At 35.0% G+C, this 14,167-nt stretch overlaps 1 protein-coding gene across 6 annotated transcripts in view; it reads right to left on the reverse strand.

Annotated features, from left to right (window-relative positions):
• Positions 1-14,167, reverse strand: part of RAPGEF2 (Rap guanine nucleotide exchange factor 2) — a 249,878-nt gene that overhangs the window by 154,625 nt on the left and 81,086 nt on the right. For all 6 annotated transcript variants that reach the window (XM_017525995.2, XM_017525996.2, XM_017525999.2 and 3 more), the window contains exons 2-3: positions 11,920-11,990; positions 5,717-5,773 (exon numbers count right to left, since the gene is read on the reverse strand). In XM_017525995.2, the coding sequence (XP_017381484.1) occupies positions 5,717-5,773; positions 11,920-11,990 (128 nt within the window). The remainder of the gene's footprint in view (positions 1-5,716; positions 5,774-11,919; positions 11,991-14,167) is intronic.

A 14,167-nucleotide genomic window follows, 5' to 3' on the forward strand; every position in this document is an offset into this window, starting at 1 on the left:
TCTACAGATGAAAGGAGTTCCTTCTTTTGAATAGAAAATTGGAAAAAAAATAATCATTGGGAACGGACTAAATGCAAATTTTCATGGTAGGCATGAGAATGCAAACTGAAACATAAGCATAGTCCCTACCCTCATGGACATTACAGCTTAATTGTATTTTTAACAATGTTTTCATTTAAATACTCTTCTGTTCAACATAAAAATAGAACATTTTCATTTAAATATAGTAATATAAAAAATCACTGTCAAGAAGCCTTAAAGGATCTCCATAGGTACATAAAACAGTCCTTCTTTAGTATCTCTATGGGCATGAGTGTGCATGTGCGAGGGCTTGCATTTTCATACTTACGTACATTCCATGCAAAGGCTAAGTGTTTAAAGACGGCATTTTTCAAATAAATTAAAACCTTTGGTTTCATTTTTTTTTTTTTTTTTAAGACAGGGTCTCAGTTGCTAGGCTCAACCTCAGCTCACTGCAAACTCCGCTTCTGGGGCTCAAGCGATACTCATGGCTCAGCCTCCTGAGTAGCTGGGATTACAGGCACATGCCATCATGCCGGGCTATAAAAATGACCTAAGTAGTAGATTAGAGCTTTTGTAATAATTTTAAAACAATTTACCATGATGTAAAATAAAACAAAATCTTGGTCACATCAGGAAGGAAAAAAAATAGTGTAATAATTGGATATGAGTAAGAGAGGCAAAGGAACAACTGCAGGATGGAAGGCATTGTGGCACACTTAGGGTCCGGTTTAAGGTCTTAGACACAGGGCAGGAAGAAGAGCCGGAAGATACAAACAAGAACAGAAATAACTACATCACACAGGCAAAAAGACATCCCTTCCTCTTAGAGGCAGGAGTGGGACAACAGGAATATGCAGATATAGATAAATTAGGGTATTTGAGACCAAGAGCAAACTTGAGGCAGAGTTCACCGGAGGAGGTGTAGGAGAGCAGAAATGGGACAGAGATGGATGAGCAGCCTCACAGAACAGTGGGAATAGCTGCTGTGAAAACAGAAAGCCAAGTCAACATCCGCAGACTGCTAACAGCAACAAGAGCTCAGCTGAGGCTTGCAGTTCTAAATTGCACACTTACAGATTTAAATGAAAATGCTTTAAAAGACCCAATAGGCCTCAATGCAGCTCTTTTATGGAGAACAATTTCCTCTCCTGGAACAGAGAAAGATAAAACCCTTTACAAAGTGCTTTGAACACTCTTTTGTAAACCAAAGCATTCAGTCAGATATGTATGTGGAAAACAGGCAGTGAGATGCAGTTACACTTATTTATAATATGGGCATGTGTGTGTGTGGACACTTAAACTTCTGCAATGGTTGAATTTCTAAGCCAAAAGTATTGAGCATGTTAAATGTAATTGTATACTAAATGATATTTGTTTCACTTCACTATTTGTGAAGATGGCTGGCCATTTAAAAAAAAAATTTTTTTTAAAACTAAAGTAGATCAGACAGTTTCTAGGCTGTATTATGAGAAAGACCCAGGTTCAAATAATTTTTCCAGAGAACAAATTCCTAGCTTCTTACTGATGATACGTTGCAACTTTTACTATTTATCCAATGTTTTTACATATGTTTCTCATTTCAGATTAAATTCTTCAATAAAGACAAATGTAAGTTGAGGTCCTTCTAGTGAGGAATATGTATTACCCACCTCAGTATTCCCACAACCAGAAATTACCTGATAGTCTTTTCCGTTTTGTAAAGTTGAGCTAATTTTCTCTAACTTTCTAATGCAAACAAATACAATTTGATTCTAAATGGGCAACTCTCAATTTTAAAAATGCAATCGTATCAGAATCACAAAGTTCCCCCCATCTCAATACAATTTAAAATGGCATTTTTGTCATCTTGGTCGTTCATGTTAAAGCAATAACACCACTGAAGCTAGAGAATCACTATCATAATTCCTTCCTAACAAACATTTAGAGCAACTTAAAATACTGGAAAACGAAAATGTAAATCCTCAAAACAGTGATGAGAATGACAATGATGCCGGCACTAACGTGCTTGTGCACTTATTCTGACATACTGTTCTAAACACTCGGTACGGGTTACTGCATCTCATCCTCATGCCAACTCTGATGAGTAGGAACTATTATTATCGGTTCCACATTATAGGTGAGAAAAACTAGGTACAGAGGTAGATCAAAAGAGTGTTATATTTACCTGGTGAAATTATTAAAACCATAAACTTAGAAGGCACCAGCACACAAACATAATAAGGAAAATGACTACTCTGCTCATCTCTTGGTCATAAAACCAAAGTCTGAAAGCCTTTGATATTTCTGACTGCACTGTGCTCTTTAAGCTCCAGGAAGAACAAGAACAAATCATTTCCCCACAAGTTGTAAGAACAGGTCCCAAAAAGAGGAGTACTATTATTAAGTTTATCACAGATTTATATATAACACAAATACAATAATTTTTTAATTTTCAAGACTGAACTGACACAAATTGTACATGCAGAAACATGCCTGTTTAAGGATCATGAAAAAAATAATTCAATTACATTTCATCACAAGATTGGCCTAATGCTAGAAATCTGATTATGCAAATCTACAATTAGTCTCTGAATTTTTGGTCTTATGATCATGATTTGTCAAATATCCGAAGACTTCTCATCACTTACTAACACTGTTGCCTACTTCTAACTAGTCAAATATGGGCAGTTGCTACAATCAACTCTACAGAGTGGAATGCATTCAAATTTAGGATTACCTAAAACCTGGCTTTACATTACTGGCACAGCTCACATGCAGTGTCTAAACCTGTAAACTTACCTTAAAAAAAAAAAAAGATGTTTGAAGACACTGTAATCTACCTTCAATTTAAATTAGTGAATAATAATTGTTAGGCAGTCATAACGTAGCATGAGCTGCCAGTGGGTTTCAGTTGCCACTTTAGGAGAACAGGTTGGGGCAGGGAGAGTGTGTGTTTACCCCAGCATGTACATAAGCATTATCATTTTTCATAATGACAATGCATGAAAAGGGCCAGAAAATGCTGGTGACTAGGGTAAGAGCTACGGCTGCAGAATCACAAAGTCGGGCCTCAAATCTTTGTCCCACGTTAGGCAGTGGTAGCGTGGGCAAGTTCTTTATCAACTCAAAGCTTCAGTCTGTCCATGTGTACAGCTGGGATGACAACAAGAAGTAACTCACAACATACCCATGAGGGATAACTCAATCAATGCACTTAAATCACTTACTAGTGTAAATGGGGCATAGGAAGTGCTTGTTAAATGTCGACTATCACCTCATCATCATTGACACTGCCCAAACCATGTTCCAGAAGAAGACAAAATATTAGAAAGTTGATGTTTATTATCACTAGACTGCTTTGATAAATGCCAGTAATATAATTCAAACATCTCCATCCCTGTTATTTGTATATCCATTCCACTGACAGCTTTTTACTGTTTTCAAAATAACTTTATTTATATCTTCATTTCTTCAAGAATAAGTATGTTAAGAGCACTTGCCTCTGTTGTTAATTTTATCATTATCAAATATGTCTTGATTATTTATGACTCTGTATTTGGTGTAGGTTCTTTTAAGCTTGAAATGGATATTTACGATTGCCTGCTGCAGAAGTCCTAGATGTCATAGTTCCATATGTTGCAACCTCAGAATCATCCTAGATTCTATCTACCTGTATCTTCTTCTAAAATCCATCACCCCTGACTCCTCAATTCCTTCAGTCCTTGCCTTAGATTAAGTACTTACCACCTCATATTGCTGTAACTGTTTCCTTACTGATCTCTTTGTCCAGACAATCTATCTAACCTACCCTTCATGTTTCCATACAATCACAGGTATTATCTTCAAGAGGACAGGTAGACAGGCAGGGTTGGGAAGCATGTGATCACATCATTTTGCTGCCTGAAGACCAGCCTCCAAGCTACTATTAAGAGAGGCTTAAAGAAAATCAACAATCACAATGAATAAACTCTAGATTTTGATTCAAACAAATAAGCTGCTGAAAAAAATTGAGACAAAAACTTTGAATATTTTCATGATATTAAAGACTTGATAATACTGTGTTTAAGGTTTTTTAAAGCCATTATCTTTCAGAGATGCATATCATAATAATATAGGTGGACTGACATGCTATCTGGAACTTACTTCAAAATCAACCAGTTGGAGCCGGGAGGGGAGAGTAAGAAATGAAACACGATTGATCATGAGTTTGCTGTAAGTATTTGGGAGTCTGTGATACCACTGTGTCAAATATTGTGAGTGTCTAATTTTCCATGTTATTTAGGAGGAAAAAAAAAATCTCCTGAAGAATCCAGGACCTGAATTGCCAGAATAATCCAGAACAGTTTTTATGCAACACGTTCTTGACCAAGTATGACTGTAGCCTGCGTCTTCTCTTGACTCACTAACCTGACCCACACCACAGGCCAGTTGGACTAAACTTGCCACGATGTTCAAAACATCAGGCCAGGCCCTCCACCTCTCTGTGTCCCAGCACATACTGTTCTTTCTGCCTAAAAAGTCTCTGCAGCCTCCTGGACACACCTTTGAGACCTAGATCCATAGCCCCTTCACTGAGGCTCTCCCCATGTCCTTCATACGCTCCCTTGCGCTTCTTCCACCCTTAGTACATACCTACACTAGCATAATTATTTTGGTTTGTTTCTGTTGTTGTTTTCCTTGTATTTTATTCCTACCTCCCTCACCAGATTACGAACTCCTTAAGGGCAGAAGTTGTGATTTATTTATTTCAATAAATATTCCCTATAATAAGTCTGGAAGGTAGTAATTTTTTAATAAGCGCTTTGAAAAACAGAAAGTCAACACAACAACAGTCATGGCAAACATTATTTAAACAAAATAATATGTCTAGTAAATCATAATTTATATATCCTTAATATGCCAATATTTATCTACTACATATTCCTTTTTTTTTTTTTTTTTGTGATGGAGTCTCACTCTGTCGCCCAGGCTGGAGTGCAGTGGCGTAATCTTGGGTCACTACAACCTCTGCCTCCAGGGTTCAAATGATTCTCCTGCCTCAGCCTCCTGAGTACCTGGGATTACAGATGTCTGCCACTATGCCTAGCTAATTTTTTGTATTTCACGATGTTGCCCAGGCTGGTCTTGTACTCCTGACCTCATGATCTGCCCACCTCAGCCTCCCAAAGTGCTAGGATTACGGGCGTGAGCCACCACGCCGGGCACTACTATATATTCTTTAAAAATTAGTTGTCTTTTCTTAAGGAATATCTTGCACATTTAAAACAAATATTATCTAAAGATGAAATTGTACCCAAAGAGATGTGGGCAGCTTATTTTCCTGTTTCTGAAAGAAGTATAAACTAAAATATGGCCTTTATGCTATCTTCACATCTCATCTAGTGTGGCTATGGGAAAATATGTTTTGTTCTGTTAGAAAAACTGTGTACTATTTCTTATTTCATAATAAAAATGTCAAAATACTCCATAATATGAACTAGTATCTTTGACTCACATGTGAAGGATACAAGTACAGACACAAATGTGAACTTATCAGGAAAGAACTGTAAACTTTTATTTTATGACAGGAAACAAATAAAATGTTTCCCATTTCTCAACTAAGAAAAGTAAGTTAGTACTGACTTAGCCAGCTGTTACTAACACTCCTTTGATACTTTAAGAAAATTTAGTCACTGGATTACACACATCATACAAACAAAAAGGAAACACCTACTAGTATAAAACTTCATTTGCTTCGTGTCTCTCATATCTCACAGTTTCACACATTAACCTGTAAAAGAGATAAAGACATGAGTTCAACATCTGTCACTAAAAAACAGGACTAGTATTTTACAACCTTGAATGAGACATATAGTCTAGAAAGTTAAGATTATTTTACATAGTTTGTCACAATCATTTATTAGCCTCAAAATGAATATTTTTAGAACCTGGGTTAACAAAATTATATTAAATTAAATCTGATAAAAATATGCTAGAAAAGAAAACATCTAATAAGATGTCAACTTCAACATGTTTATTTTATGGCAGAGAACATTGTGTGTATTTTATGTTTTATGAATGGCATGTGGACAAATTAATGTTCCCAAGATAAATAAAAAATGAGAAGAAATCTAAAAGTTTAAAAGAAAAACCTGTTGATTTTAAAAACGATAACATCAGTCACAGTTCAATAAGAATGTTACTCAACAGTATGGAATTTCAGACAAAAGTAGGCTTTTATTAACTTGATATTTTTATGACCACTGGCTGACTAACTGGAGGCTTTAGAACCTTAAAGATTTGTTACTTCAGCTGATTCATCCCAGAGTTTTTGAAAAAATTGTGAAATTATAAAAATTATGGAAGCCATGAATAATTTTTAAATATTCAAAATTATCCTTAGAATAGCATCTTCAAGAAGCATCCTATTATATTAAGTCAATTACATTTTTCCCAAAATACAAAAATGCAAATCAGAGAATTACTATTCCATCTTATGAAGGAACCAGAAATAGAAAAACCTGGCTATTACAAGTGTTTATTTCAACAGTACCTCTATTTTGGTCAATCAGGCTACTATTCTCTAACCTGTGAAACACTAGAATCAACCCACATCCACCTTTCTTTCCTGTTTGCTAAATCAAAGAAAATGCTCTCTTGGGTACTTTTTTTCCTTCTTCTTCTCACTCCTACCACTGTACTTCAGAGGTCCTTACCCTCAATCCCTTCCGGGAAACATTCCAGCTGATTCGCACTTAACTCCAGGAGGCAGCAGTGAGTCTTGAATACATCTCATTAAGCATACATTCCTCTTCAATGAGTTGAATCACAATTTTTCATAGGAAAGCCAAAAGCGTTAAGTCTAAAAATATCTGGTCTTAAATTAGATAATGGGCTCTGCCTTGTTTCCTGTTGGAATAGAAGGGTCCTTGCCTCAGCCTCTTTACTTCTACCCGAAATCTCTTTCCTGCTTCCACAGAAGACCCTGCACTCCTGCATAAGATCCTGTGCTCCTGCAAGCTCACTGACTTCTCTATGTTCCCCTCTCCTGAATCACGTCCACTAATATGTAAACATAACTCAGTATATCACCTGTTGTGTGAGTGGTACTACTCTCTTGAACTCCCATCTCCTTCCAGCTGTTATCTATATTTTGCTTTTTTCCCAATCACAGAAAATCTTTTAGAATTGTCTACATATTCTATCTCCATTTTCTCATCCTTTCCCCACTTCTCCATCATTTGGTCCCTGAAACTCCAAAGAAAAAGCTCTACAAAAATCAGAATCCACCTTGTTACTGGAATCCTACCTGTCCTTAGCAATTCCATGACTCTGTAGTTTTGATTATTCCTTTTTCTTTACAGCATTATCTTCTTTCAGCTTCCTGTCCTTGGTCTTCTGCTATTTCAGCTTAACTTACTAGTCATTTTTTTTGTCTTCTTTGGATGCTCCCCCAACTTCATCTTCTACCTGACCTCTAAACATTATCATCTCCAGCATCTGTCCTTAGCCCTCTTCTCTATACTCAAATAATCTCACCCAGTTCATGATTTTAATCTATACACTGATGACTTCCAAAGCAATGCCACAGACCTAATCTCCCATCACGTCAGCCACTCGTCTAAACACCTACTGTGTTGCCACTAGGTTACGTAAAAGCCTCCTTGTGCTTACAATGTCCAAGACAGAACATGAAATTCTCCCCCAAAAACCTGCTTCCCCAGAATTAGTACCCTGATTACAGTTCGGCTGTCTCTCTACCCAAATCTCATCTTGAATTGCAGTTCCCATAATCCCCACGTGTCATGGGAGGGATCAGTGGAGATAACTGAATCACGGGGCAGTTCCCCAATCCTGTTCTGGTGTGAGTTCTCAAAGATCTGATGGTTTTATAAGGGACTCCCCCTTTCGCTGGTTACTCATTCTTCTCTCTCCTGCCACCTTGTGAAAAACGATGTCTCTGCCTCCCCTTTTGCCATGACTGTAAGTTTTCTGAGGCCTCCTGAGCCATGTGGAACTGTGAGTCAATTAAACTTCTTTCCTTTAGAAATTACCCAGTGTCAGTTATGGCCTTATAGCAGAGAACAGAATAATATAGTAACCTTAGAGTCATCATTCTTGACTTCTTTCTCTTCTTCACATACATCTTTCTGCTATCACCTATTTCCAAAACACATTATCCAGAACTGACCAAATCCACCATCTCCCCTGTTGAATCTGCATGAGCTATCATTATCCCACCATTATCTCTTACCATGACCACAAGCACAGGGACGTCTGCTTCCACCTTTATGTGCCTAATGTCCATTCCCACAAAGCTTCTAGAGAAATCTTTCCAAACACTAACTCGGATGATCTCACAGCTCTACTCTTTATCTCCACAATCTCTAAAAGAAAATCCAAACTCCTTATCCTTCAATACAAGGTCCTACACTATTTGCTATACCTTTACACCGTACTGTATTTTACTTACTTACTGTACCTTACTACACCACGGCCCCGTCTTCCTTCCCCTGCACCAAACTTGTGCCCATGACAGAGCATCTGGGGCACCTTTAAACTGAAGAAATCTTTGCAGGCTGTCCTGACTCTAATGTCACCTCCTTTTGACTCCAAAGCCAGAGTAGTCCGGCACCCATCCTTATTATGTCCAACAAATTAAATAAAATAACACTGATCCATTATCTCAATCTTTTCTGCTCTACTAGGAACCTCAGTTCTATGATGTCACGGGTTTGATTTACTTCAATGCAATATCTCCAGAGTCTACATCAATATCATAGTAAGCATGCAATCAATCAATAACTGTTTATAAAATACGCACATTTAAGCAGTGCTATCAGAAAGTCATGGTAAAATCTCTTGTATGAAAATGTCATAAATGAAGGAAACAAGTATCAAAATGATTTTTGTTTTTAAACACTAATAGGCAATGTTTTAACAAAAGCATATTGACCTTCCCTGAATTCTTAATGAGTATATAATAACCATAATTTAGTTACTACTCAATGATCTAAAGGTGCCTATATAATAACGATTACACTCATCCATGATGCTGCAGAAAATGTATATTTCAGCAGGCTCTTTCCTATTTAATTTCTAAAACTAAATAGCCCTAATTACTCTTTTTTAAAATAAATTTTTGGTCTCTGCTCCTAAACTAAAGGGATAAAACATTAGAAAAATAGTTAAAATGATGTTGAAGAAACATAGTTTTTGGTGAAGATCTCAAAAACCTTTTACACTGCACAGAGTGTGTGATCTTACAGCAACACAGTAACATCCTCTATTTCAACTGCTCTGTAACAATGCAGGGAGCTGAAGCTTTCAAATAAATAAAAGCCACTTCCTCTCCCCCACAGGAGAACATGAATGTTGCTGCTCTGCTGCCCAATACTTAACAGACTGAAAATCTTGCTTATGAGCACTTTTTTTCTAAAATTGGAAAACTGAATCATGTGGAAGTCTGAACTGTTTTCTATGAATCCCAGGGTAACATCTATCTTTATAAAATTCAAGGAAAATGATTTATCTAAAGGAGATATAGTTTTCCCAGAAATTGTAGTATTATAAGGCAATTTATCTAAGTTGTTGGGTTTATCTGTACCTCTATTTTTGTTTTCATGTATGTGGCATCCTGAAATTGTTCTAAAGAAAGACTTAGTTTAAGCTGATGTTTTCCATTAATGTGACTTCAACACAATCACAATAAAATAAACATCTTAAACGCCTCGCCCTGTTTTAAGTTCATGCCAACAAACAAATCTGTGTAGACACCAAAATAGACATTCTAAGGTGTAAATATACTCAACTATACCCTTGAACTTATTATTTATAACCAAAAATTACCTCTGCAGCTGCAGGCAGTTGACAGAAACTGGCTGATGGGTAAGTGGAACTTCATTAGTATTTTTATACTTTTTTCTTTCTTTTTTTTCCTGAGACGGAGTCTCACTCTGTCACCCAGGCTGGAGTACGGTGGCACAATCTCCACTCACTGCAACCTCTGCCTCCCAGGTGCAAGCAACTCTCCTGCCTTAGCCTCCAGAGCAGCTGGGATTATAAGCATGTGCCAACACACACGCTAATTTTTATACTTTTAGTAGAGATGGGGTTTTATCATGTTGGCCAGCCTAGTCTTGAACTCCTGACCTCAAGTAATCCACCTGGCCTTGGCCACCCAAAATGCTGGGATTACAGGCATGAGGCCACTATACCCAGCCTATTTATACTTTCGTAATCCAGAAAATTTCTCTAAGTATAAAAATTCCTTTTTCCATTACAAAGAATTCCTGTTATCTAAATAATTTTATCACCACAGATATTATACAAATGCATTATATAATCAATGTATCTAAATATTACGTGTGTATGGTTTTATATATGCACAGTGGGAATATGACATTTTTATTTACATACTAATTAGTTGCATTTGCATTTATGAATTAACTGCATGCAATTAAATAAACAATTGTTACTATAATTTTTTTCTTAGCAAAGTTGTCATCACGAAACATAAAATGAAAGTTACACACTTTAAAAATTATTCTTGCTCTAATTTGAGCCATCTTCTAAAATCCCAGTGGTTTTGCCCTTTCCAATAAAACTTGACTTAATTTTTAAACACTTAATCTACAATCTACTTTAATTTAAATGATTTTCATTAAAAATTTAATTTTAGGAGTACTCTATCCTCTTGATATTCTTTTCAATTAACAACTAAATATAGAATTGACATGCTCACAAATTAATTAGTGTTGAAAGAGTAAAGGGGAAATACATAGAAAGAGCAGTCCTTTCATAATTAAAACCTGCTGGTATCAGAACAGCTAGACCTGGAGGAAACAAAACTTTCCCATTATGTCCTAGTCGGTGTTTATATATTATCCATCTTCTCAAAGTCCTTTATTTTATATCCCACTTAAGGTAAAATCATTTTTGTTCTTTCATATGAAGCCCAGATAAATAACTACAGTTGCTGAATTACTGTATAATAGAAGTGATGAGATTTCTATATGGGCAGATCTCACAAAAACAAATATGGTATAAACTGTGTTTCTCTGAAAGGGGCAGTCTACTTAATGCAATAAAATATTTAAACAAAGATCTAGAACGTATGATAATAATGGACCTAATAATTCTTTAAATGATTAATTTAAAAGGTACTGGTTTCTAATATATCTGAGCATTAAGTACTAGGTTTTTGTTTGCAAAAATGGCAAATATTGCCCCTATTGATATATTCACCAAGTGGTGTTTACTACTTTTAGTGAGACAGGAAGGGAGGAAAATAGAGGGAGATGGGGACAGAGAGAGAAAAGAGGGGAAGGGGGAATAAAGAGAGAGAGAGAGACAGACACTAGGGTGGAAGTAGAAGAATATTACTATGACAGAAATGTTAAAATATTATTCTATTATTGGATACAATTGAATTCAACCTTGTAAAAGTACAAGTTTAAGCTGTATAAGTTTAACTGCATACGCTGTTTAAGTATGTATTATTAGCGTACGTTTAAGCTCCTTAATGAAGCTAGAAGAAGCAGAGCTTTCATGAATAAGATTTCTTTAAACCTACTTGTTAACTACAGTAAGTGATCTATAAAATTCTTGCTTTCTAGGTAGGAGAAAGAAGTCCCACTGTTCTATAGCACTTAGGGTAACTATCATTAACAACAATTTATAGTGGATTTTCAAATAGCTCAAAGAATGGGTTTTAAATGCTCTAACACAAAGAAACGATAAATGTTTGAAGTAATGGACATGATAATAATCCTCATTTGATTACAACACATTGTATACATGTATTAAAATATCACAATGTACCCCATAATATGTACAATTATTGTGTCAAGAATAAAACTAAAAAATTAAAATGTTAAATTGTTACACTTCAGATTTTCAGCATTCTATGATTAACTTAATATTAAAATGACATACCTAAGTTGATGCTCTCTCAAGTTTGATAAGGCTTCCATACCATGTAAATAGGAATATACTATTTCCAGATCCTGTTTCAAAGAAAAGGATAGAAATTATTAGATTTGTCAGGAAAAGGGGTTTCTAAAATAAGTCACTCTATCTATCTACAGACCAAATTAGACTACAGATAGCTTTTTTAAAAATACACGTTTTCTTAAGACATTAAAAATAAACATTATTAAAAGCTCAATTGTACAAATGCCATCCATTACAACAGCTTCTGGGATAGGCACAAAACTTACTAAAATATAAAATAAAACGACAAACTTATAAAAATAAATTCCTCATAAATCATTCTTTATCACCTGTTTCTGTCCTTTACATCAAAATAGCAAATACAAAGTTTTAATTTCAAAGTACATTTGCCAATACCATAGTTAAATCAAATTATTTTCTTAGTCAATATAAAATGAATGCTTATTTCCTGTCTACACTTAAAAATGGATATAAATTCCATTTTTTTCAATTCTTACCAAAATGACATCTTACATAGAAATATTTAAGTTTAAATATTTTCTTTTACAAAAGGAAACATGTTTGTGTTTCCAGATCACACTGCAGTAATTAAAAAAAAAAAAAAGACTCAAAGTTATTAACAAAAGTTCAGAAGAAATAAAAATTCCAAGTCCTGTTAATATTCATATGTGACAAACCAGAAAGAATTTAGTATTTTAAGACTCTAATATCTAGGAGTCTAGGATTACACATAGTTTGTGATGTCAAGAATATGAGTGGATATTTACTCCTCTCCAAAATCTTAGTCAAAATATACAACAAATTTATTTTAAGAAATTTGTAAAATAATCCTCTCCTTTTTCAAGTGTTAACAGCTTTATTTACTGATTATTCACATACTATAAAATGTATCATTTTAAAGTGAACAATTCAGTGGTTTTGTTGTACAATCAATCAATCACTCATTTCAGAATACTTTAACCATCCCAAAAAAACCCTCCATACTCATTAGCAGTCATTCTCCATTGCCCCTTACTCCAAGCTCCTGACAACCACTAATCTACTTTCTGTTTCTTTGGGTTTGCCTATTCTGGACATTTCATGTAAATGAAATCCCACAATGGAATACATGATCTTCCGGGACAGCTTCTATCACTCAGGCACAATGTTTGCAAGGTTCATTTATATTTTAGCATGTATCAGTACTTTACTTTTTATTGTCAAATATTATATCCTTGTAGAAATATACTACATTTTGTTTACCCATCTATCAATTGGTAGACATTTAGGATCTCCCCTCTTTTTGGCTATTATGAATAATGCTGCTGTAAACTCAAGTGTAAGTGTTTGTTTGAGCACCATTTTGAATTCTCATGGGTATATACACCTACGAGTGAAACTGGTGGTTCATGTGATAACTCTATGTTTGACTCTTTAAGGACCTGCCAAACTGCTTTCCTAAGTCACCGCACCATTTTATAATCCCATAGGCAAGGTATGAGGATTCCAAGCTCTCTACATCCTTACCAACCCTTGTTATTATCTCTCTTTTTATTTTAATCATCTTACTACGTGTGTAATAGTATTGATTGGCATTTCCCTAATTACTAAGAATGTTGAGCCTCTTTTCATGTGCTTTTTTGCCCATTTATATAACTTCTTGGATAAGTGTCTATTCAAATTCTTTGTTCATATTTTAATTGGTTTATCTGTCTTTTTTATCATTAAATTTTAAGAGACCTTTATACATACAGTACTAGATGGAAGGTCCTTATTTAGATGTATAATTTGTAAATATCTTCTCCCATTCCATGGACCATCTTTTTACTTTCTTGATGGTGTCCTCTGAAGCACAAATTTTAATTTTGAAGTCCAATTTATTTTCTTTTGTTGCATGAGCTTTTACAGTAATATTTAAGAAATCATTACCTAATCCAAGATCCCAATGATTTACTACCGTATTTTCTTCTAAAAGTTGTATGGTTTTAGCTCTTACATTTAGGTCTATGATCCATTTTAATTTTTGTATAAAATGTGAAGTAGGGGTCCAACATTATTTTTACATGTGCATCAGTTGTAATGGACTTCTTTGTTGAAAAGACTATTCCTTACCACATTGTACTGTGATGGTATGCTTATTGAAAAAATAAATTGACCATAAATAAAAGGGTTTATTTCAGGACTCTCAATTCTATTTCACTGGTTTACGTGTCTGTTCTTTTTTTTTTTTTTTTTTTTTTTTTTTTTTTTT

This window comes from Cebus imitator, unplaced genomic scaffold, assembly GCF_001604975.1.
Source record: "Cebus imitator isolate Cc_AM_T3 unplaced genomic scaffold, Cebus_imitator-1.0 Scaffold40, whole genome shotgun sequence".
In the NCBI taxonomy this organism is placed as follows: Eukaryota; Metazoa; Chordata; class Mammalia; order Primates; family Cebidae; genus Cebus; species Cebus imitator.